Below are 20,986 nucleotides of genomic sequence, written 5' to 3'. Positions count from 1 at the left end.
AGGTTTAAACAACTGCTCTAAAAAAAAGCAGGGGAGAATGTGAGCTGTCGCAGGAGACAGATTCCTGATGCAGTACCAACAACACATGCAGACCCTGTACTGTTTCCTCAGTATAGGTGGGGCTTTGCCTGATTTTAATGAGACGTACGTGTATTACAAAGAGCACAGCAGATGCACATTCCACCCCCTACAAGCTACAGCCAGTTTCCAACCTGGAAGGGCCTACTGCTAAGATTTGCAGAGTGGACCAGTGACTTGGGTGCCCACACCCCTTGAAGAACCCTGACCTTCAGGAAGGGCCAAGCAACTGCCCTCTGATGTGGCTCAGACTGGCCATCCACACATCACTGGGTGTCTCGGCCTGCACACTTTACATGTCGTCCCATTGGAGCTGTATCTGGAACACAGCGACTGAGATTTTTGGAAACGGGACCTACCTCCATGTTCAGACACCTACCTATGTGGCGTGGTTTTCAAGGGTGCAGACTGAGCCAGCAGCTCCAGGAACAGTGATTTCCCTTTAAAAAGCAGTCTCCTTTCTCTCCTGCCATCCTACCCAATTATCCATTCCAGAGTCCGCTGATGCTCATGCGTCATGCCTAGCATTCTCACAACATGCCAGCACATTGTTTAGCTTGCAGGCTTAATATAAGTTTTGGCACCAGGCACAAAACTCTGGGTCAGTGAAACCACTTGCTCAGAAATTTCACAGTAAACAACACTGCAAGGTTGTCAAGACAGCACTGGAGGAGGAGGAGAAATGCAGGAGCCTGGCCAGCAATGACCCTCAGGACTCTAGCCTGTGCTCTGGAGAGCTGGGCAAAATCTTTCAATCAGGACTTTAGATTTGGGGGGTGGGGGGGAGGGAATGCAGATTCAGCGAATTTGTGCTGATTTCACCAAATTGCTTCAGTTGAAAAAACAAACTTTCGGGGGTATTTTAAAACATTTTGATTTGAGACAACTTTTCATTTTGAAATTTCCATTAATTTTTATAATTTAACAATTAAAATGATAAAGACTCAAAAATAAAAATTTTCATCTGACCCTGCATTGGTTTCATTTTCAATTTGTCAAAAAATTCATTTTTGGTTCAACCTGAAACAATTTGTCAGAGTGAACTGAACCAATCGATTTGCCCAGCTCTATTATGGAGCCTGCTCTGGAAAAGAAGGAAGCATCCCTGCTGCAATGGCAGAGAAAAACGTGGTCTAGAAGCACATGGATCACAGGTGCTGACTGGCGCATGATTAGTCAGTATGTCTTTCCCTCCCTCCCTTTCAGCCAAGGCAGCTGAAAGACCCTGTGCTTTCTGCAGCTGAATGGAAGTTTGGGGTGAGAAAGCTAACCACTCCTATGTTGCTAGGCAGAGTGCGGTTCTCAGTGTCGCAGCAGGGCTCAGGCAGGAGGTGGAACCAGGGCTGTGGCTTTCAAGACATGGCTTGGAGACCAGCAGAACCTACTGTCCCCTGCCACATGAGGGCTCCTCTAGAGCTTTACAAAGACTTATACTCTTATGTTTCTGAGCAAAACCTCAAGCTGACCATAGAGCTTCTGGAACATTTGCTCCTGCATAGGGTTGCTCCCACTGCCAATAGCTTGTTTCACATGAAACGTGACAGTCCAACCCCTTGCAGGCCAGCAGCAGAGGGAGGCCTCTAGTTCCCTTTAAAAAATGAGAGCAGCTTGCCCAGCTGTGAAGCTAAAAGCTCTACAGAGTCCAGCAAACTTCAGGCTCCATCTAGGTCAGAGCAGATCCACACCCACGACCAAGAGGTAGAACTCCTGAGTTATATTCCCAGCTCTGCCACTGACCAGCTGTAAGAGTTTAAGCAAGTCACTTCCTTCTTTGTGCCTTAGTTTCCCCAACCAAAACATGGGAATGCTATCAGCCTTCCTGGGGTATGAGGCTTGGCTGTATGGAAAGTACTTTGCATGGGAGGGCACTGTGTTCTTAGCCCCATCCCCACAGCAGGGAGCAAAAGAAACAGGAATGCGCTGCTGCCTTCCAGCCGAGCCCAGCAGGCCTGACTGACTCATTCTCCACATCGCATTTGCCAGGTCTAATAAACTTTGCATTATGCTTCCAAATAGAGCCCTACTTTAATCCCGGCAAGGAACAACATTCAACAGTACAGAGAAATGGCCCTTTTTATTTCCAGGCTCCAGCTGTAAACAAGCTGCCTTGGCCAGCTCTCTGCATCCCGCATCGGGGACATGCGGTACCAAGGAAGGGAAGAGCCCCGCATGCTGGAACTTCAGCTTTAGGAGCTGCAGTCTGCCCAAAGGTCACTTCAGGTCAAGTCCCGAAAAGTCACCCCCCCATGGTGGTGCTGTGTGCCCACCTCAGCTTGATGTAGTGAGGGGGTTCCACTCACCCTTCCATAACCGTGCAGGGAAATAGGTCTGTGGGTGGCAGCGGCTGGGTAGGACGTGCCCTGCGGGGAAGCCATGCATCATCCTCAGGATGGCTGCGTGGGGACAGCCAATGGATGTAACGGGGGGGAGCATGTCCCATGCCTAGGGAGAGGTCTCTGAATCCAAGCTTCAATGGGACCTTGTGGGAGAAGAGCGAGAGGGCAATATTTAAGCATCAGCTCACCTGGCACTGTGACACCCTCTCCATCCATCCAACAGGCTTCGGCAAGGGCTCACCTGGAATTATTATAGGGCAAGGGTTCTCAAACGGGGAGTTGGGAGGTTATTACATGGGGGGGTCATGAGCTGTCAGCCTCCACCCTAAACCCCACTTTGCCTCCAGCATTTATAATGGTGTTAAATATATAAACAAGTGTTTTTAATTTTGAGGGGGGGTTGCACTCAGAGGCTTGCTATGTGAAAGGGGTCACCAGTACAAAAGTTTGAGAACCACTGTTATAGGGTTTGCTACTGACACCCATCACCCTAGTAAATTAGTGAAAGAGACCACCAATAGGTCCCAGTAAATGAACCCAGGACTGGGAGCAGGACTCCTGGGTTCTACTCTAAGGTTTGCCACCAATTTGCTTTGTGGACTTAGGCCAGCCAGTCTCAGGTTCCCCATCAGCGAAGGAGGGACCAGATATGCCTTAGGAGTGGGGCTTAGCCAGAACTGCTTACCTGTGTCAGTAGCTATGAATTGGAACAACAGATGATGAGCTGAGCCGCTGGAGGATTCTGCTTCTCAAGCTGCTCTCCTCGATCTTCCACCACTGGAAGCTCTCACCATGCAGCTCTGGTGGCGTCTCCTGGGTGCTCTGGCCACCCTGCGTAACCGTCAGCAGCACGTTGAAGCAAACGCCGTCAGATTTCCCTGCATTCTTGCCCAGGTGCTGCAGCCCCAGGACCCCGTGGGCCTGGACAGTCACTTGGGGTAGCAGGCAGCATTCCTTCAGCAGCCTGCATGCTGCCACCTGGATGCTGTTTTGGATTTTGCAGGGGGAGGTGGTGCGGGCAGACACCGGCAGGTGCGGGGCCCCTACAGCACTCAGCAGCACCCACAAGTCACCGGCACCATTGGTGAACGTAGCCAGGAGCCTCTGGCAGATCAAGGCACAGGGCATCTCCTCCGGCAAGGTCATTGGGTGGGACGGGCTGTCTCGATATCGCACAGCAAGGTCCATAAGGGGCAGGATGTCCCGGGCTCGCAGAGGAAGGGCAGGAGATTCTCTGTCCCACCACCTGGCTTGGAGGGATTCAGCATCCGCATGCTGGGGCGCCTTCAAGGTCCCACCTAGGCAGAAAACAGAGTGTGTCTGTGTTGCAATGGGCTGAGCCCCTTGCTCTCAGAGCAGCCTGGGCAGCAGTGCTTGGGGCACGGAAGGGGATGGCAGGGATGGTACATTTCTGCAGATCACTGGGTGCTAGAGGAGAGGGAGGGAGGAATTAAGGAGGCAGCTGGGGCTCTTTTCCAGGGGAGGAATGAGGATTTGGGGGTATAAAACATCCTTGGTTTTCCCTTCATAATCCCTACAATAGGCAGAAGCACCATGGCCAGAGCTGGGAAACATGGACACCTCCCCCTCTTCAGCTAACACGGCTGGAAGTGCTTGTGAAAGGATGGAGTGGATGCACAGGCTAGGGGCAAGGACCCTGTCATGCACGCTACCACCATAGCTCTGCCAGTGCAGCCGCATGAGCTGCGGCTCCCCAAACACAGCACCCTTCTGACCTGCAGCTCCCCCTGCCCAGTTTAACCCCTTCTGCACCAAAAGCAGCTTGGGTTCAGTGGGAAGTCATGGTGCAAGCCCAGCACAAGATGCCGTGTGTGCATGTGCAGTAGGAAGAGCAGGTCCTCTGGGCACCTTCCCTTTTCTTTCTGCTCAGAACTGGAGCCACCGAGCTGGACGAGCCCCACACGGACACACCTCCTTTGGCTAGCTCCAGAGGGAAACCCAGGAGGCTTCTCTGCCTTCTGCCCCATGCCCAGGGTTGCGCTTGCTGCCTGCAGTGTCCCCTGCAATCCCCACACATTTTAGTCCCACTGGGCAGGAAGTAGGAGGAAGGGGGAAGCACCAGTTGGCCGAGCAAGGAAGACAAAGCGAATCCAGATGGGGCCTCTCTCTTCCACTGCCAGCAGAGTGAGGGGCTCGCACTCCAGCCCTGTCTCCTCCTTCACCTCCCTCTTCATGGCCTCCAGGATGGTCTCATTGGGCTCCATCCTTCCAGCAGGTAGATACCACGTCCCATAGCACTCATGCTTGGCCTCCTGCATCATCAGCACCTCGTTCTGGGAGAGAAGGAAAAAAATTCCAGGTCACGCAACATGGAGCCATCCCAATGGGCAAGGACCAGCCCCATTCAGATCACCTCGCTGCATGAGGGCCACAAAATCACAGCTATAACAAAACGTAGGGCCTCCCGCAAGACTCTTCCCTACAGGCCAATTCTCCAGTCCAGTTTTCAGTGTCCCAAGAGATGTGGGTCCCACCAGTTTCCATGGGAACTTAAGATCAGTTAGGACCCACCGAATTCATCCACCCCATTCGCTACTGTGTATTTAAAATGGCCCAGGCAATAGGACTGCTACCCCTTCCTTTGGGAGAGTACTCCACAGCCAGAGAGATCCCACCATCCAGCTGTTTCTGCTCTTCCACCTACCCTTTTCTGTGCTCAAAAGGACATTGGCCAACCCAGCCCTTAGGCTTTGGAAAAAGATAAACCCAACCAAAACATTCTTTAGGTTTTTGTTTTTCAAAATGACAACGAAAACAGTTTTTAAACACACAGATACTTTCCCTTACAGAACATCTGTCACTAAATCCTTTGGACTAGCTCATGACAACTAGAATGGCTAGAAACAGACTTCAAACCAAGGGCAACATCATCATTCTGTATTGTTTGCATAGCACCAATGGTAGGCACTTCAGGGCCTTAGAAGCAGAGAAGAGGGCATTAGGTTTTGTCAGTAGAGCTATGCCAGAAAAAATACGCCTAGTGGAGATGCAGATTATACCGGCAAAAGGTGTTTTTGCTGGTATAGTTTATGCTTTTGCTGTCAGCAAAAGAAGCTCTACTGGCAAAAAAAGGACTTTTTTTTTTGCCAATGTAACTGCATTTACACTAGTGCTTTTGCCACCAGAGAAATACTGCAAAAACTAAGGTGAATAAAAATGTATTAGAAAAATAAAATAAGTTTTATTTAAATGACATTTTAATTTAAATATATTAAATTTTAAATTAGGTTTATAATTAAAAAGAAAAATTTGAAATGATGATAGCCTCTGATAAAGGCCTAATTTTACTATGCTCTACTAAAATCATTTAAATTAACTGACAAACTGTATTAGGTATTACAAGTACACTGCCATGGTTTAAAATAAAGTCAAACCACTGAAACAGTGGAAATCACTGGCTAAGCACCTGCCGCCAGAGGTTGCTGAAGTGCTAACCCATCTTTTGACAGCCTTTTGCAGTACAGTCTTTTATTTTATTTAAAATAAATCATTGACTACAGCAGGTACAGAGAGAATATTTACTTCATTTCAATTAGTTCAGTTCAAAGCTAAGAAACCAACCAGAAGTGGTAAAAGTATGAATACTTGTCTTCTCCCTTCTAATCTGCAAATAAAAACTAGGTGTAACGATGAGAGCTACAAGTTCTAACGTTTTGAAGGATATGGGACCAGAAAAAAATCACTTCAGTTTACTAACAACAGACAGCTCCTTTGTTTCGTAAACCAGTTGGTTTTTGAAATACAAAACACGTTTTGATAAACTTTTTTTTCTGGTTCCTGCTCTCAACTCATTTAAGGAAGTTTTATTTAACTAACAAAAAACAAATTATAAAATGCTTTTTTGTGCATTGTTACGTAAATTCCAATTTCCAGCCAAATAGAGCTTGACACAAATCACAAGCAACACAATTAAATCATCTAGGACAGTGTTTCTCAACCTTTTTGATGCCAGGGACCAGCTTTCTGTCTCTCTAAACTGTGTCAGGGAGATCTCAGGGACCAGCATTGGTTCATGGACCAGTTTTTGAGAAACACTTTCTAGTACAGTAGAACCTCAGAGTTATGAACTGATTGGTCAACTACACACCTCATTTGGAACTTGAAGTACACAATCAGCAGCAGAAGGGGAAAAAAAGGCAAATACAGTACAGTACGGTGTTAAACGTAAATTACTAAAAAATAAAGAAAAATTTTAAAAAAGGATTTAACAAAGTAAATGAAACAAGCACAGAAACAGTTTCCTTAAGTTAAGATGGTTAAAAGCAGCTTTTTCTTCTTCATCATAGTAAGGTTTCGAAGCTGTATTAAGTCAATGTTCAGTTGTAAACTTTTGAAAGAACAAACATAACAGTTTGTTCAGAGTTATAAACAACCTCCATTCCTGAGGTGTTTGTAACTCGGAGGTTCTACTGTATAAAAAATGCCTGATCATTCACTGTTTTCTAAATAAAAAAAATGTAAAAACTAACAATTTAAATACATATACGTTAATCTATAAAACTGTTTAAATATGTTATTCTCCTGGTTAGCAGGAAGAAGCAAGTTTACTTAAATATTGCATTTAGTTGCAAATCAGCGTATTCATCATTACCAACCAATGAGAACTTTCCTAACAAAAGGATGATAATAAAAACATACATATGCAAAACCAGATTAAAATCTATCCTTTAAACTGAGGTTTCCTGCTGACTGATTTAAATCAATCCACCCTGGGCAAATAAATAAATAAATAAATAAATAAATTACACCTCTAGTTGATGATGCTGTGCCAGCAAAAGTTTTTAGTGTAGACCTGCTTTGGTTGTTAAAGGAGGTTTGTTTTAATAAGCTAACTGTGTTATTAATAACACATGTAAGGAAGCTGGATCTCATTCCACAGTCTGCTACTGACCCACTGTGACATTCTGCAAGTCACCCCTCATCTCCGCGTGATTCAGTTTTCCCCAAAGGTAACATGGAGAGAATACTTTCCCCTACCTTTGTAAAAGTGCTTTGAAACAAAGCTGTTAAGAGGCTCATACAAGTGCTAATTAATGTTAAAACAGAGGTTAAGATTTACAAGAGTGGCCAGTCATTCTGGGGACCCAACCTAAGATGGCTTGAAGGAGCCTGATGTTGAGAACAAGAGTGCTTACCGCTTTCTGGACTGTGGATGCTCACCCTGCAGTGACTGGATACCATGGTGATGGGCACCAAAGGAAACCCCTCAGCAGTTACTCTGATTCCCCCAGCCAGTGCTACAGGGGCCCCCTCACCTGGTCGTTGAGCAGGACAGCCAAAACGATGTAGCAGGCGGTCTTCCGCACTCTGACAGGGTGCGCGGACACAGGGGCAGAGTCGTACCTCTCCTGCACCTCCCAACCCCTCCCGCTCAGCACAGCATCCAGCTCCTCTGCCAGGGCGCCACAGGCCATGGCTGCAACACACCAAACCCCACAACCGGTCAGCGACACACGGCGCAGCGACGGGAGCGCATCAGAGGGCTGTGGTGGCAGGGGAGCACGGTGACCTGAGAGCCCCAGAAAGGGGGCTGGGGACCAGAGGGGTACAGACAGCAGGATGGGGGGCTCCAGAACGGCAGGTTTCTTCCCACCCCCAAATATTCAAGTGCTCCTCCTCTGCGCCAGAGGAGGCGGCTTATTGGGGGAGGGCAGCAGTGAGGTTAAAATGCAAACTCTCCAGCACACTGGAGGAGCGGGGGTGGGTGGGGACAGTGGACAGTCTGCTCCCAACTCTCTGCACTGACACCTCTCCTTGGGCTGGGCAAGAAAAAGGGGGAGTCCCTGAGAGCAGGGGGGGCATGGGGCAAGAGGACACCCTGAGCACTGGGGGGCAGAGGATGGCCCCCCTGGGAGCTGGGTGGGCATGGAGGGGGAACTGGGACCTGGGGGCGGAGGGAGAAGCCCCCTAGGAGATGGGGGGCTGGGAGGCCCCCAGTAGCTGGGGGAGGGGGGGGAGAGGCTGGGACCTAGGGACGTGGGGGGACTAGAGCCTGGGGGCAGAGGGAGGGGCCCGGGAGCGGTGGGGGCGGGGTCAGGACCCCCCGAACTTACTCGTCTCTCCCCGGCAGTTTCAGCTCCCACCCCGGAAGAGGCTGGTAGTTTTCAGCTCCCATTGGCCAGCCGAGATACAACGCTCATCTTCCATTGGGCGGAACCGCTTTCATTCAGGCTGCCCACGGCCGGGAGGAGGAGCTACTCCTTAAAGTGGCCGCGTGCCCAAAAGAGTTGCAGTGTTCCCAGGGTCTCCATAGAGGTGCGTGTCCCCACTGGGCCCGCTGACCCCGGGGCGCATGGTCACCCCAGTGACCTTGGACCCCCTCCATGGAGGGGGGGTAATAGGGCAGTGCCAGCCACCCCTGGGGCATTGGCAGGGGGCAGGGCAGTGCCAGCCTCCCCTGGGGCATTGGCAGGGGGCAGGGCAGTGCCAGCCACCCCTGGGGCATTGCTCCATGGGGTGGGGATAGCGAGGTTACAGGGGGTAGCGTCAGCCTCAGGCAGGGCCTGCAGGAGCATCAATCACTCCACATTCAAATCTGAGAGCTTTTCCTCACCCTTCTAGACCTGCCCTCCTTTCCCTGGGGCTCCCCAGCTGGGCCCCTTGGGGGCTGGGAGTGGGTCTGAAAACCCATGGGTTCCCCCAGCCCACCACCATGTCCCCCTTGCAGCAGCCATCATGCCAGGGACAAAATGGCATCACTCCCCCTCGGAAAGTGAGAGAATCAGGGCCTAGCAGCATCCCCCAAACCCTCACGCCTGCCATCTCACAACAGCCAGGCCAGAGCTTCCTTGGTGAAGTCAAGGAGCTCAGAGGTAGGGCACCAGCACCCTGCTTTCCCGCTTAGGCCCTTGCCACTGACCTCTGTACTCGATAAATGGCAGGTGAGGGTATCAGCACTGCCTAGCCCCCAACAAGGTCTGCCTCCCCCAAACCCCCCACTCTATCCCCTCATAAATCAACACACTCAGTCATGTCTTGCCAACAGTTTATTGAGGACTCCTCCTTTGAACACTGATGTAGGGACTCCAGATGAAATGCACTCTGCCTCCCCTGCATCCAACCAGCCACAGAGTACAAAGCTGCCCTCACCCCCATATGTTCACACTCTACCTGGCTTGGCAGGGGCACGCCAATCCCTTACACCCAGAGCCCAGGGATACCTGTGAGCAGGAATCCTGGCCCAAAGAGAAAGAATGAGGATGGCTTTGTTCTGGGCAGGAAAGGGGGAGCAGGAAAGGGAGGGACACAAGGCAGGAAGACCAAGGTGTGTGAGAAGGAAAGATGGGGGGAAAGAAAGACATGGAGAGAAAGCATGGGGCAGAGGAAAGGCGTGCAGCCAGTGCTGAGTGCACCAGGGACAGAGATTAGGAGGGAGATGGGGTATGTAGGCTGTGCTGGAGATAGAACAGCAACTGTTTCTGTTTTCCAGAAGCACAGTGGTCTTGGAAAGTGTATGAGGCCCCCTACCAAGGCAGTGTACTCATCTCAAGCATGGGGGCTTGAGGGGGAAGAGAAGGAGACCAGTCTAGGAGTTAGGACACCAATGTCCCATTCCCAACTCAGTCAGGAACTTGCTGTGAGAGCTAGAGGACAGCAGTATGCAGCTACCTCGTCAAAGGGACTGGGTGACTGAGCCCAGTGCCTGTAAGGTCCTTGAGATCCTGGGATGAGAAGGGACATGCAAGGCATGTCTGATTCCCAAAGTGGCACTTGCTCTGATGAGACTGACAGCGGGGAGGACAAGGCCTGCTTTGACTGTGAACTCCTTGGGGCAGGGACTGGCTTTTTGGTCTGTTTTTGCAGCACATAGCCCAGTGGGGTCCTGATCCATGAAGGGGGCTCCTAGGCACCAGGTAATACGAACAAGAATGGAACTGGCCTGAGCTCCACCAAACTCATTTCACTGACTAGCTGCAGGATGGGAATGGCTTCCATGCAGGGCTGGTTTTGAAGTATCCACCTAGTGGAAGTTCTCTCTGCCACCATCAGTCCCTGAAACACCCCGCTGCTTCCTTCGCCTCCAACACCAGGAGCCAGGGGTGGCATTTCTGAGGCTTTTTGCTCGCCTCAGTCACAGGGCATCTTTGTCTCCTGGAAAAAGGGAAATCCCAGCTAGTGGGCGGAATCAAACCCTGGCCTCCCACTCCAGAGTTGCAAGCAGCTGGAGATGCCTGTGGAAAGTGGAGTTGAGGGCGGAGGGGAAGAGCGTGAGGCCCTGCCAAGCGTAGCAGCAGTGGCCTAAGCACGGCACCGTTCACCTGGCCAGCAGCCAACAGGAGCATCTGGTCTAAACTTACCCAAGTGCTTCACTTGACAGTGTCTAATTCACAGCAGCCTGAAATGACCGGCTCTTAATCTGATAGGATTGGCTGCTTTATCCCTCCCTGACCCCAGCTGATCCCGCCATTGCAGGCTAAGCTCTCAGCTCTTCCACATCTGCAGGGCGGAGCAGGGGCCCGGGAGGATGGCGTTTATTTTAGCTGGCGGGCTGCTGCACGGTTGCTGTCCAGAGGGTGCTGATGAGACACAGCGCCTGCCTTGCTGGAGGATTCTAGTGCTGGAAGGAGCCCCAAGTCTGGAGTGGCCTGGAGGAACTGTCCTAAAAAGGAAACAGGAGTGGGAGATGGGATTCCCCCTTCCTCCCTGAGCTCCCAAAGGGTAGTGAGTCATCCAACCAGGCTAGTGCTGCGGCTTGACAGAAGGGAAACAAGAACATTGACAGGGGAGCCAATATACAGGGCTATCGACTGTGCCCCTATCGAGAGCAACAAACATGGAAATCTGACACTTCTCCTTGCCAGCCCTTCCTGCCCCAGGATCTCAAAGTGCTTTAGGAACATCAGTGCGCTCAAGTCCCCTGGGAGGTCACTCAGCATTATTGACACCATCAGGTCAGGGAGAGATGGGAACAGGACACAGGTCTTCAGACTCCCAGCCCCTGCTCTGACCACTACACTGCACTCATCCCAAGAGGCAGAAATAGAACCTCAGAGCCCCGACTCCCACGCTGTCTCCCCTGCTCTAACCACTAGACATCATTCCCCTCTCATGGCTGGGAATAGAGCCTTGACTGCCAAGCCCATTGCTTTATCCATATTACACTATTTCTTCCCAGGATAGCCACACCGAGAGCCCCATCCATGAGATGGGCCCATTGCTATGGGAACTGGACGCTCAAAGGGCCTGGTGCTTTTGGGGAGAGAACTGCCCCACTGGCACTCTTTAGAGCATTGCTGCCGATATGCCGAGCATCGAATGCCATAATCCCAATGGACACCCCTAGGGAGATCATGACCAGCGTGATGACATCATCAGGGTGAACCTTCTGTGTGATGAAATCAAAACAAGCCCTGAACCAAAGGGCACAGATTGAACCCTGGCACAACGTCATCAAAGGAAGCACAAATCCGAAGTCACTACACACAGTGACGTCATCAGAATAAGTTCCTGGTGTGAGGCCAGCAGAACAAGCCAAGGCTATGATGCACTAAGTATGGCATTAGCCAGTGCACAGTGTTACAACTCGGATGAGCCTCCGTTATGACCTCATCACAAGGTGCAACAAACACGATGGCCATCACCACCAGCACCTCCACTGATGTCACTATGGAGCATCACCATAGGCATCCCACCCGATGCCAACAGGTGGGAGGGCAGCAGAGCTTGCAAGGAAACATGCCACTCACCTGCTGTGTATGAGAATGGCCCTTGGCTGCCTGTGCAGAGTCCCCCATTCACATTAACACCACCACAGCCCTGCACTGAGAGCACAGTACCTCTCCATGTCCCAGAACGCCCCCACCCTGCTCAGGCCAGACATGGCTGCGCTGCTGGAGTCCCCTGGCAGTGAGTTACATGCAGCTTCCCTGCCATTGTGTATTGGGGAGGGGGTTTCTAAGCCGGCCATTCCCTTCCCTCTCCTGCACCGGCAGAGCAGCCTCTGGTCTGCCACACACTTTGGAAAGAGTTAAGTAGCAGCCCGAGCCCTACGGTTTAATTACAGAGGGAACTGCTAAACCAGAGAGGCTTTTAATCCCTTGGCTTACTCTCTGCGCACACTGCCAACTGGTGTAGCAGAGAACAGATGGGAACAGGGCCTCCAGCGATTCGCAGGCGCTGGGGGAGGAGAGAGGCTCCACTCCTTTGCACAAGCTGGGGCCACCCTTGTGCTGCCTGGGACCACATCAGAGGGAGAAACTGAGGCAGACCCTGATAGTGCAGCAGCAGCCTCCCACCCTCCCCGGTGCAAAAGAGCAGAGAGCTGTCGTGACCACCCCCTAAGTAGGGTTGCCAACAATAAGGGACTGTTTTCTTGGTACCCCTGCCTCCTGATATTATCCTTATTAATAATAATCAGCAGTACTCGCCTACACTTGCCAGGGGGGTTTCTTGCTGCTCTTTGCAGCACTCAGCAACTCCCAATCTTGTTGCCCAGAGATGACAAAATAAGGGATGTCCCTTGTAATAAGGGACCACTGGCAACCCTACACCCAACCCACAACCTCCTGTGTGCTCCAGGCCTCCCCGCATTGGTCCCCAGGGCTCCAGGGAGAGCCTAGATACTTGCTCTCTTTGGGAAGCGACCTCACAAGTGCATGAGCCACTTCCTCCTGCCTTTGTTACTCCCGCTGGGAGGGATCGCCAGCCCAGCAGGATGGGCTGTTACAACTGCTGCATGATCTCACCCACTTTTCTCGCTCAGCCAACGTGCACAGCAATAAGAGTATGGCCTGGAGAGACGCAGGCAGACAGGAGAGTGGAATAAACCAGAGGGCCTGTTTGATGCACCAATTAAGATGGTGTCTGCTGCCAGGGAGAGGAGGACAGCAAGGGCAGGAGAAAGGGGATTTGGGGAGTAGCAGACTGTCTGCCTTCCTCACCCCAGCTGGTTGGTGGGACCTGCCCTCCCACTCCATTCCCTGGTTAGGGAGACAAGTCATGCCAGCCTGCTCCCAGGGGCTGGGGAGAGAGAATAAAGGGCCCTGGCTCGGAGACTGTGGGGTTGGCCAATATTGTCACTACACAAATACCTCAGAAATGCCCCCTTCCCACACACACCACTGCCACCCCCTAACCAGGCCACATGCTCCTGTAGGGTCCAGGGAGACTCACTGGGTTGGGCCCCTCAACGATGCGAATTCTCAGTCCACAGGGAGCCAGCAGTGGCCACAGGGGAGAGATGGACAAGGAGGTGGAGAAAGCAGGGAAGGCCAGGTGGAAATCTGGGTCTCAAACCAGTGCAATGGCCTTGTTGGCTGACGGGTCTTGGGGAGAGAGGTCCCAGGGCCCTTGGTTAGCTCCCCTCCTCCCCCAGCCTGCCCCAAGCCCTGCGACACCTGCCAAGGGGAGTGCGTGAGAATTGAATGGACATCAATTCTGCATGCGACGTCGGCCGTGTCTCCTCAAAGACTCGTCTCAGACATTTATTTTCCATGGTTCCCCCACCCCAGGCTCCCCCATCCCTCGCCTCAACTCTGAAAGGTTCTGTGGGGACGGAGACCTGGCAGAGCACGCCGCCCCCGGGAGCAAGCACCGTGGCGTGACATTGCCGAAGTAAGCACCAAGCGTGACATCATCAGGGCAAGCGGTGGGAAGACGCCTTCGGAACGAGCACCGGCTGTGACGTCGTGTGGGCATGGCGAGGGCTCTGCAGGGTAGGCGGGGCTGGCACAGCTGGCAGCAGCATATTGGACAAGTGCTCAGTGCAGAACGGTTGCAATAGAAACCAAGGAGTCCCGTGTGTCGCTGGAAGCTTGAATCCCATGCAATCCGCTGGCTCCTGGCAGGGGCTGTATGGAACATGGTGGGGGTCACATCCCTTGGGCGGATGGTCTCTCAGATGGCTCATCCCCTCCTACCTGTCCACGTCACAGCTTCTGCCCTTCCCGGAGCAGGGGAGTGGCTGGGCTTGAGCATGTTTTGGTCCCATTTTGTCCAGCAGCCTCTTCCTCGTCACAGGCCCTGCGCTCTAGTCACTTCAGCCTGGCAACCCCGGCCTGTCCATCCATCCAGACAGGCGGATGTGGGGCTCCTCAGGAATCCTGCGCTGCTGCCCCCTTTGTTTCAATTCTGCTTCCTGGACTCCTGGAGGCCTCGGTCTGAAGCCAGCCCCCTGTCTCCATGCTGCATGCCTGCCAGTGCCTTAAATGTAGCCCTGCAGGGTCCCCACTGCCTCCCTCACAGCACCATACACCATGCTGTCCATCTGCAAGGCAAGGGAAAGAAGCAGGGTTCAGACAACGACTTACAAGATCGTTAAGGCATCACCGTAACTCCGTACACCTCTATAGAGCATCTCAGCTCAAAGGACCCCACGGCACTTTGCATCAATGGGTCTGATTCTCCTTTCACTCACATACGTGTAAAGCAGGAAGAACTCCACTGAAATCATTGGAATAACGCCAGAGCCAAGACAGCCTAAGGAAGGCGAGATTAGGCCCTTTATACAGAGAAGCCACTTCGCCTCAGACCAAAATGCAGCCAGCTCTAGGGTAGAACACCACTGGTGGACATCAACACTGCAAAAGCAATCCCGGAAGTAAAGAGCAATCATGTATTGAAACTGCAGGAGGATTTTAAAGAGGCAGAGCACAGTTACCCACATTAAAATCTGGGCATGCAGGATGCCAGGGTTAATACTCGGACTCTTGCAAAAATTACTCGGGTATCTAATGGCCACAAATAGTCTCTGCTTTCAGCACTGTGGGGGGCCCCCAGCACTCCTGAATTCAGGAGTGAATCCCCAACAGCCGGACTTTTGGGGAGAGGTGGACTTTTGGGGAGGTGTCATAAACAGATAAGTAAGAGTTAATAGAACAGAAGTGCTTCATATCTCTTTGCCTGGAAAGGGTTAACAGGAACAGTGAGCCTGGCTGTCACCTGACCAGAGGACCAATCAGAGGACAGGATACTTTCAAATCTTGAGGGAGGGAAGTTTTTGTGCTGCGCTGTTAGGGTTTGGTTGTTGTTCACTCTGGGGGCTCAGAGGGACAAGATGTGCAACCAGGTTTCTCTCCAGTCTCTCTGATACAGGCTCTTATATGTCCAGAATAGTAAGTGCTAGGTAGATAAGGCGAGTTAGGCTTATGTTTGTTTTCTTTACTTGCAAATGTGTATTTGGCTGGAAGGAGTTCAAATTTGTATTTTGCTGAAAGGATTTTACTTTGTACTTGTATACTGAGGCTGGGAGGGTATTCCCAGTGTCTATAGCTGAAAGACCCTGTAACATATTCCATCTTAAATTTACAAAGATAATTATTACTGTTTTTTCTTTCTTTAATTAAAAGCTTTTCTTGCTTAAGAACCTGATTGTTTTTTTATTCTGGTGAGACCCCAGGGGACTGGGTCTGGATCCACCAGGGAATTGGTGGGGAGAAAGGAGGGAAGGGGGAGAGAAAGGTTAATTTCTCTCTGTGTCAGGATTACTTTCTCTCTCAAGGAGAATCTGGGAGGGAGAGAGAGAAGGAGGGGGACAGGTGCATTTTCCTCTCTGTTTAAGATGCAAGGAGTTTGAATCACAGTGATCTTCCAGGGTAATCCAGGGAGGGGAAGCCTGGGAGAGGCAACTGTGAGGGAAAGGGTTTACTTTCCTTGTGTTAAGATCCAGAGGATCTGGGTGTTGGGGGTCCCCGGGCAAGGTTTTGGGAGGACCAGAGTGACCAGGCACTGGAATTCCTGGTTGGTGGCAGCGCTACAGGTTCTAAGCTGGTAATTGAGCTTAGAGGAATTTATGCTGGTACCCCATCTTTGGGACGCTAAGGTTCAGAGTGGGGAATTGTACCATGACAGGAGGGATGGTGGTTGTGGTGGGGAGGCTAGCTCCTGACCTGTGCACGAAGTCTCTGTACCATGCCAGCAGGGTCTGCGGTCTGGGCTGCAAGCCGGGCCGAGCGGACAGCGTTCTCTGGCGAGAGGAATCTCTGTGTGATGCTGATGGTACTGCTAAGGCTCTGCACCTGTCGTGGGGGAAGGAGAGCATGTGAGGGAGCCCAGGGGTGCCTAGGCAGCATCAGAAGGGTGGGAAGGCACCATCTTGCCAGAGGAGAGAGCATTACCTTGGAACCATGCATCCAGACATGGGGATACGCTGCCTGCACTTGCTGATCAATGCACGGATAAAAAGCCTCCAAGGAGGTAGCGTGACCTAGTGGATAGGGCACTGGGACTTAGGAGACCAGGGTTCCATTCCCAGCACTGTTGCTGGGTGACCTTGGGCAATCACTTCCCCTCTCCGTGCCTCAGTGTCCCCATCTGTAAAGTGGGAATAATCACACAGGCCCCCTTTGTAAAGCGCTTGGAGCACTCCTGATGAGAAGTGCTAGATAAGAGCTAGACATTATTATTAAGGAGAAGACTCTCAGCTTTGGCTAGGGTAAAAGGTGGTAGCAGTTATTAGGGGCACCCTACCCCTACCCAGGGGCAATTGCTATGCGGAGAAGGCTAAAGTGAATCAGTGCTGGGCTCCTGACCTGGTGTGGAGCCCCTGTTGGCACCAGCACTGCATCCCCCAGGAACTGGAGCAGGGTCCAGCCGCTCACGCCACATTCCTCCCGCAGCCTCCTCCGCAGAGACGCATCCAAGTAGCAGCTCCTGTGGCCATTCAGATCCAGCTGCGTCGCTCCGTCATGCCCTTGAGCTTTGCACACCTGCCAGGGGAAAAGGTGGAGCTGACATGAGATGAGTTTGGCAGGTCTCAGTCGACAGCTTGCCTTGCAAAAATCTGCTGCCTTCCCTGGGGTTCCTTTGTGAGAAGGCTCAGCAGAGAAGCTGAGTGGGACACATGCAGACTAGATCCTGGGTGCAGTCCTAGGAAGAGAAATACTATAAGTAGATTTCTGGGCCTTCCAGAAATGGACTCCTGGAGCAGTCCCTGGGTGAGAAGGAGAAGAACCAGAACTGGATTCCTGGGCCTATCTGGAATGGACTCTGGGCACAGCCCCCTGCAAGAATCACTCACTTTCTGTAAGAACCCCTCGATGCAGTCAGCATCCTCCACTCGGAAGACGTGCCACAGGGCTCCTGCCCAGTTCCTCGTGTTCCAGAGCCGCTCTTTAAGGACATCATCAACTCCATCGTCTTCCACCCTCCGGAGAATCTCTGTGGCACAAAGGGAGGGGTATTTAGGCTGAGGTGGTTTGCCAACAACCTGGAGCCCAATCAGTTCCTGGAACCCTACCTTTCTGGGCACTGTGCCCGTCCAGCGGGTACGCCCCAACGTACACCAAGACGCTGATGGAATCTGTCGCCTCCACTGTCAGGTTTTTGGTCCCAATGGTCCTGTCCTCAGGGGCCACACCTGGGAATCAGGAGCAAATGTCCAGTGAGACTTCAGCTCAGTTCATGCACTGGCCCACCGGCTCCATCATCTGAGCTGGGAAGAGGCTGCTTCCCAGCCTCTGCTGTTTCCAAAAAGAGGACACTGTGGCTTTTAGAGCTTTAGTGAAGAACCAACAGGCCTGTGTGCATACAGAGCCTAGACAATAGGCCCCTGATCTCAGTCGGGGTCTCTAGACACTACCATAACGTGAATAATAAATGATAATTCCCCACTAAGGAATCCAAGCAGATCTATTGACTCTACTGTTGGAGACCAGCGGAGAAACAGATCAGCCTCTTGTAAATACAGAGGCATCAAAGCAGGGCAGTGAGGATAAGGCACAGGACTGACAGTCAGGACTCCTGGGTTCTTTCTTTCACAGAGTCCATGTGGCCTTGGCAAAGTCTCTGCCTCAGTTTCTCCACCTGTCAGTGGAAGATAATGAGGCTCGCCCTGCTTTGCGAAGCACTTTGAGACATACAGGCAGTACAAGAACTATTTAAAATGCAAGTGGAGAGCAGGACTAACCATAGGCAGCACAGATCTGGGGAGTCAGCCACTGCCTGGCTTGGCTACCCGGCAGGTACGAGGCTAAGTTCATCTTTCCATCCTGCCCGCAGTACTCCAGCAGTGGCAAACTGGCATAGAGGTTTTCAGCCCTGTGGGAGAGAGAAGACTCATAAATCCCAAAACTAGAGCATGTCACACTCTCATCCCGCAGCTTGTTTTGCTGTGATTCTCCCAGCTGAGGGCCAGTCCTGGGAATTCAGTCTCTGTCATACAGGAGCATGTTCTGAGGAACTGACATTAGGAAGGAAGGACAGGTGCAGAAAAGGTGATGCCTTCCCACAGCTTGCAGCCAGCCTGCAGGAAATCACACACAGCCAAACTGAATATGTCTATACTGCAAAAAAATTCTCAACTCAGGTTAGATTGGGAGCTTGATCCTCTGTGTAAAATGAGTGTGAACCCCACCCCATGAGACATGGTGCAGGGCAATAAGGCGCAGGACTCAGAGTCTGAGCTGGAGTCTCCGTCCCATGTGGGGTGCTGCCCTACAGGACCCCCTTATAGGGATCTGCAGTTGGGGCTGCCCTGCTGCATAAAAGCTAAGTCTAAAGAGGCCCCGTGTATTGTGCTGTGGTTTCCCTCCTTTGGGACCCCAGAGTGCACTCCTGTAATGGTGGTGGCATGGAGGCTGCAAGGAGACTATCGCTTACAGCCAGGCTGCCACACAAAGCCAGCAGACTGAGAATACTCCGTGTGCCCAAGTGGAAAAGCCAGGTCCTGGCAGTGGCTGCCGCTGCCCCAGCTGCTCGCCAGCTCCTCACCACCTCCTTCCAAAATAAAAACACATGGATGTGAAAAACAAGGCTTGTTTTTTCCACTCCGTATCCCACGGCAGCGGCGGGCTTAGGAGCTACTGGGAAAGTGGCAGGCAAAGGGAGCCATGACAGGTTGGCTCAGCCCAGCACTCACACAAGGGGCAGGTTCAGCCCTGGGAGCTAAAGCCACTCTAAGCTAAGCCTCCTTCCCCAGCTAGCTCCAGGGCTCCCCATGCAGGGAAGTAGCTCAGGGGATTTGGAAAAGACAGGCCTGGGCACTCACCTGGGAAGTAGAAGATGCTACCCATGTAGTGGCTGCCGATCATGGCAGGTTCACTGAGAGATGCACTTCCATAGTGACCAACCATGTGCAATGGAGGCCTGGTTCCACGTACCTCCATGCTAATGGTTAGTGGCCTGCACACAGGCCTGGGGTCCAGTCCCAACTCTGACACTGAGGTGAACCTGGAAGGGTCCTAGCCCTACCAAGTGGGGAGGAGATGATGTGAGGGAATGGATGTAGAGGCAAGGATGGGATCAGGTGAGCGAGGAGACAGGTGGATAAGGATGGGGCGAGCCTGCAAAGAGGCAGGGGAGCCAGGGGCAGGCGAGTGGGGAGCTTTTTCTCTGCCCCTAGTATCCACATACCTGCACGCTGGCATGTCCCCAAAGCCGCTCTCCAGCTTGAGCAGGTTCCCCTCACTGTTCTCTGTCTCCAGGCATTCTGTAAGGAAGGGAAGAGCAGAGTCTTACAAATAAACGGGTCTCCCATTTATGCAGGCTGCAGGGAGCAGGGTGTCTTGCCCGGCAGAGCCCCTGAGCACCCTAAGCCTGCCTTGCTCCCCCAGCTTTACTCTCGCTGTAACTCAAAGCATCAGACCTTCCTTGGCAGCAGGACGGTGCAAGTGTCAAGTGAATTCCCCCTCCACATGCAGCTAGAGCACAGAAGCCGGTGCCCACACTCACTGTTAGAGAAGTGGATGCTAGGTCCCTGCAGTTGCCTGTGCTATGCCCAAGCCCTTTGTTTTGGCTGTGTCTGTCCTGTCCGCACTAGGGGGAAGGAATGATAAATAATCCTGGTTCCCTTGTGCCTTTTTAAATTCAAACTGACTTTATCGCAGCAGAAAGGAGCCAGATCTCTCCCCCGACACCCTAGAGACTGGTAGCTTCTGTGCCTGCAGGACAGATGCTTCCTCTCTACAGTGTCCTGCCAACAGGCCTCAGCCCAGCCCCAGAGGGACCCTTTCTAGGGGCGAGGAGGCAGGGGCCCAGTCAGTCCTTGGCCCCTCTGCTGTGGCTGCCACGGAGGGGACCAGCTAGTGCTGGGTTTGTGACGTGGGCATCTGTCTACTAGGCACTGCACTGAGACCCAGCACCTTCTTTTCTCACAAATCCCTGCCCCACCTGTGGGCGCCCAACGGAGCCAACCCCTCCTCCATGCTAACCCTCCGGCAAGCTCTCAGCCGCTTACTGGCACTGGAGGCAAAGCCGTTCCAGAAGTCCTTGCTGCTGATCCTTGTCCAGCCCGGCTGGCTTTGCAGGTTCACTGCCTGCACCTCCTGACCCCACTGTTCGTGGCAGAATGACTCGGGCTCCCACAGGTTTCTCTTCAGTGTCTTCTGCAGCCCTGAAACCAAGACAGGCTGCGGGGGGGGGCAGCACAGGGAAGGCGGAGGTTACCGGGCTGGAGCGTGCCTAGAGAGTGTGCAGGAGACGTCATCCCTGGGAGAAGGGCATGGGGGGCAGAATGGAATGCTATAACCTTGGGGGGGCGCAGAGGGGCAGACCAGGCTGCTCACAGCACTATTACAGGGACCCTCAAACAGCAACCTCAGTGGGGCAGTAGAACCAGCCCCTTCCCTACAAAGCAGTCCTGGGACAAGCCCTCCTCTCTGTGTGGCACTGAACTG

The 20,986-nt window shown here is 52.4% G+C and overlaps 2 protein-coding genes across 2 annotated transcripts in view; both read right to left on the bottom strand.

Annotated features, from left to right (window-relative positions):
* Positions 1-2,133: 2,133 nt before the first annotated feature.
* NUDT18 (nudix hydrolase 18) lies at positions 2,134-8,566 on the bottom strand. The gene is made up of 5 exons (XM_050940230.1): positions 8,489-8,566; positions 7,691-7,851; positions 4,495-4,708; positions 3,100-3,712; positions 2,134-2,557 (listed from the first exon to the last, which is right to left on the bottom strand). Exons 2-4 carry the CDS (start codon positions 7,847-7,849, stop codon positions 3,105-3,107), a joined length of 981 nt encoding a protein of 326 aa, XP_050796187.1. The 5' UTR covers positions 7,850-7,851; positions 8,489-8,566; the 3' UTR covers positions 2,134-2,557; positions 3,100-3,104.
* An 831-nt stretch (positions 8,567-9,397) lies between these two features.
* The window catches only part of HR (HR lysine demethylase and nuclear receptor corepressor), a 75,423-nt gene continuing 63,834 nt past the window's right edge, over positions 9,398-20,986 (bottom strand). Inside the window, 9 exon segments of the mRNA XM_050939835.1 lie at positions 9,398-14,640; positions 16,262-16,390; positions 16,904-17,080; positions 17,392-17,531; positions 17,611-17,730; positions 18,280-18,410; positions 19,725-19,800; positions 20,548-20,731; positions 20,733-20,771. Of these exon segments, the coding sequence (XP_050795792.1) occupies positions 14,578-14,640; positions 16,262-16,390; positions 16,904-17,080; positions 17,392-17,531; positions 17,611-17,730; positions 18,280-18,410; positions 19,725-19,800; positions 20,548-20,731; positions 20,733-20,771 (1,059 nt within the window). The 3' untranslated portion in view covers positions 9,398-14,577.

The sequence above is a fragment of the Gopherus flavomarginatus genome, chromosome 2, assembly GCF_025201925.1.
Source record: "Gopherus flavomarginatus isolate rGopFla2 chromosome 2, rGopFla2.mat.asm, whole genome shotgun sequence".
Taxonomy (NCBI): Eukaryota; Metazoa; Chordata; order Testudines; family Testudinidae; genus Gopherus; species Gopherus flavomarginatus.
This window is presented reverse-complemented; position numbering and strand designations above follow the sequence as displayed.

Coding starts and splice junctions, on each gene's coding strand:
- NUDT18 (XM_050940230.1), bottom strand. CDS start 7,849: ATGGCCTGTGGCGCCCTGGCAGAGGAGCTGGATGCTGTGCTGAGCGGG. Junction 4,709..7,690: donor CTGTCCTGCTCAACGACCAG/GTGAGGGGGCCC, acceptor CTTCTCTCCCAG/AACGAGGTGCTGATGATGCA. Junction 3,713..4,494: donor CTTCCTTGCTCGGCCAACTG/GTGCTTCCCCCT, acceptor TTTTCTGCCTAG/GTGGGACCTTGAAGGCGCCC.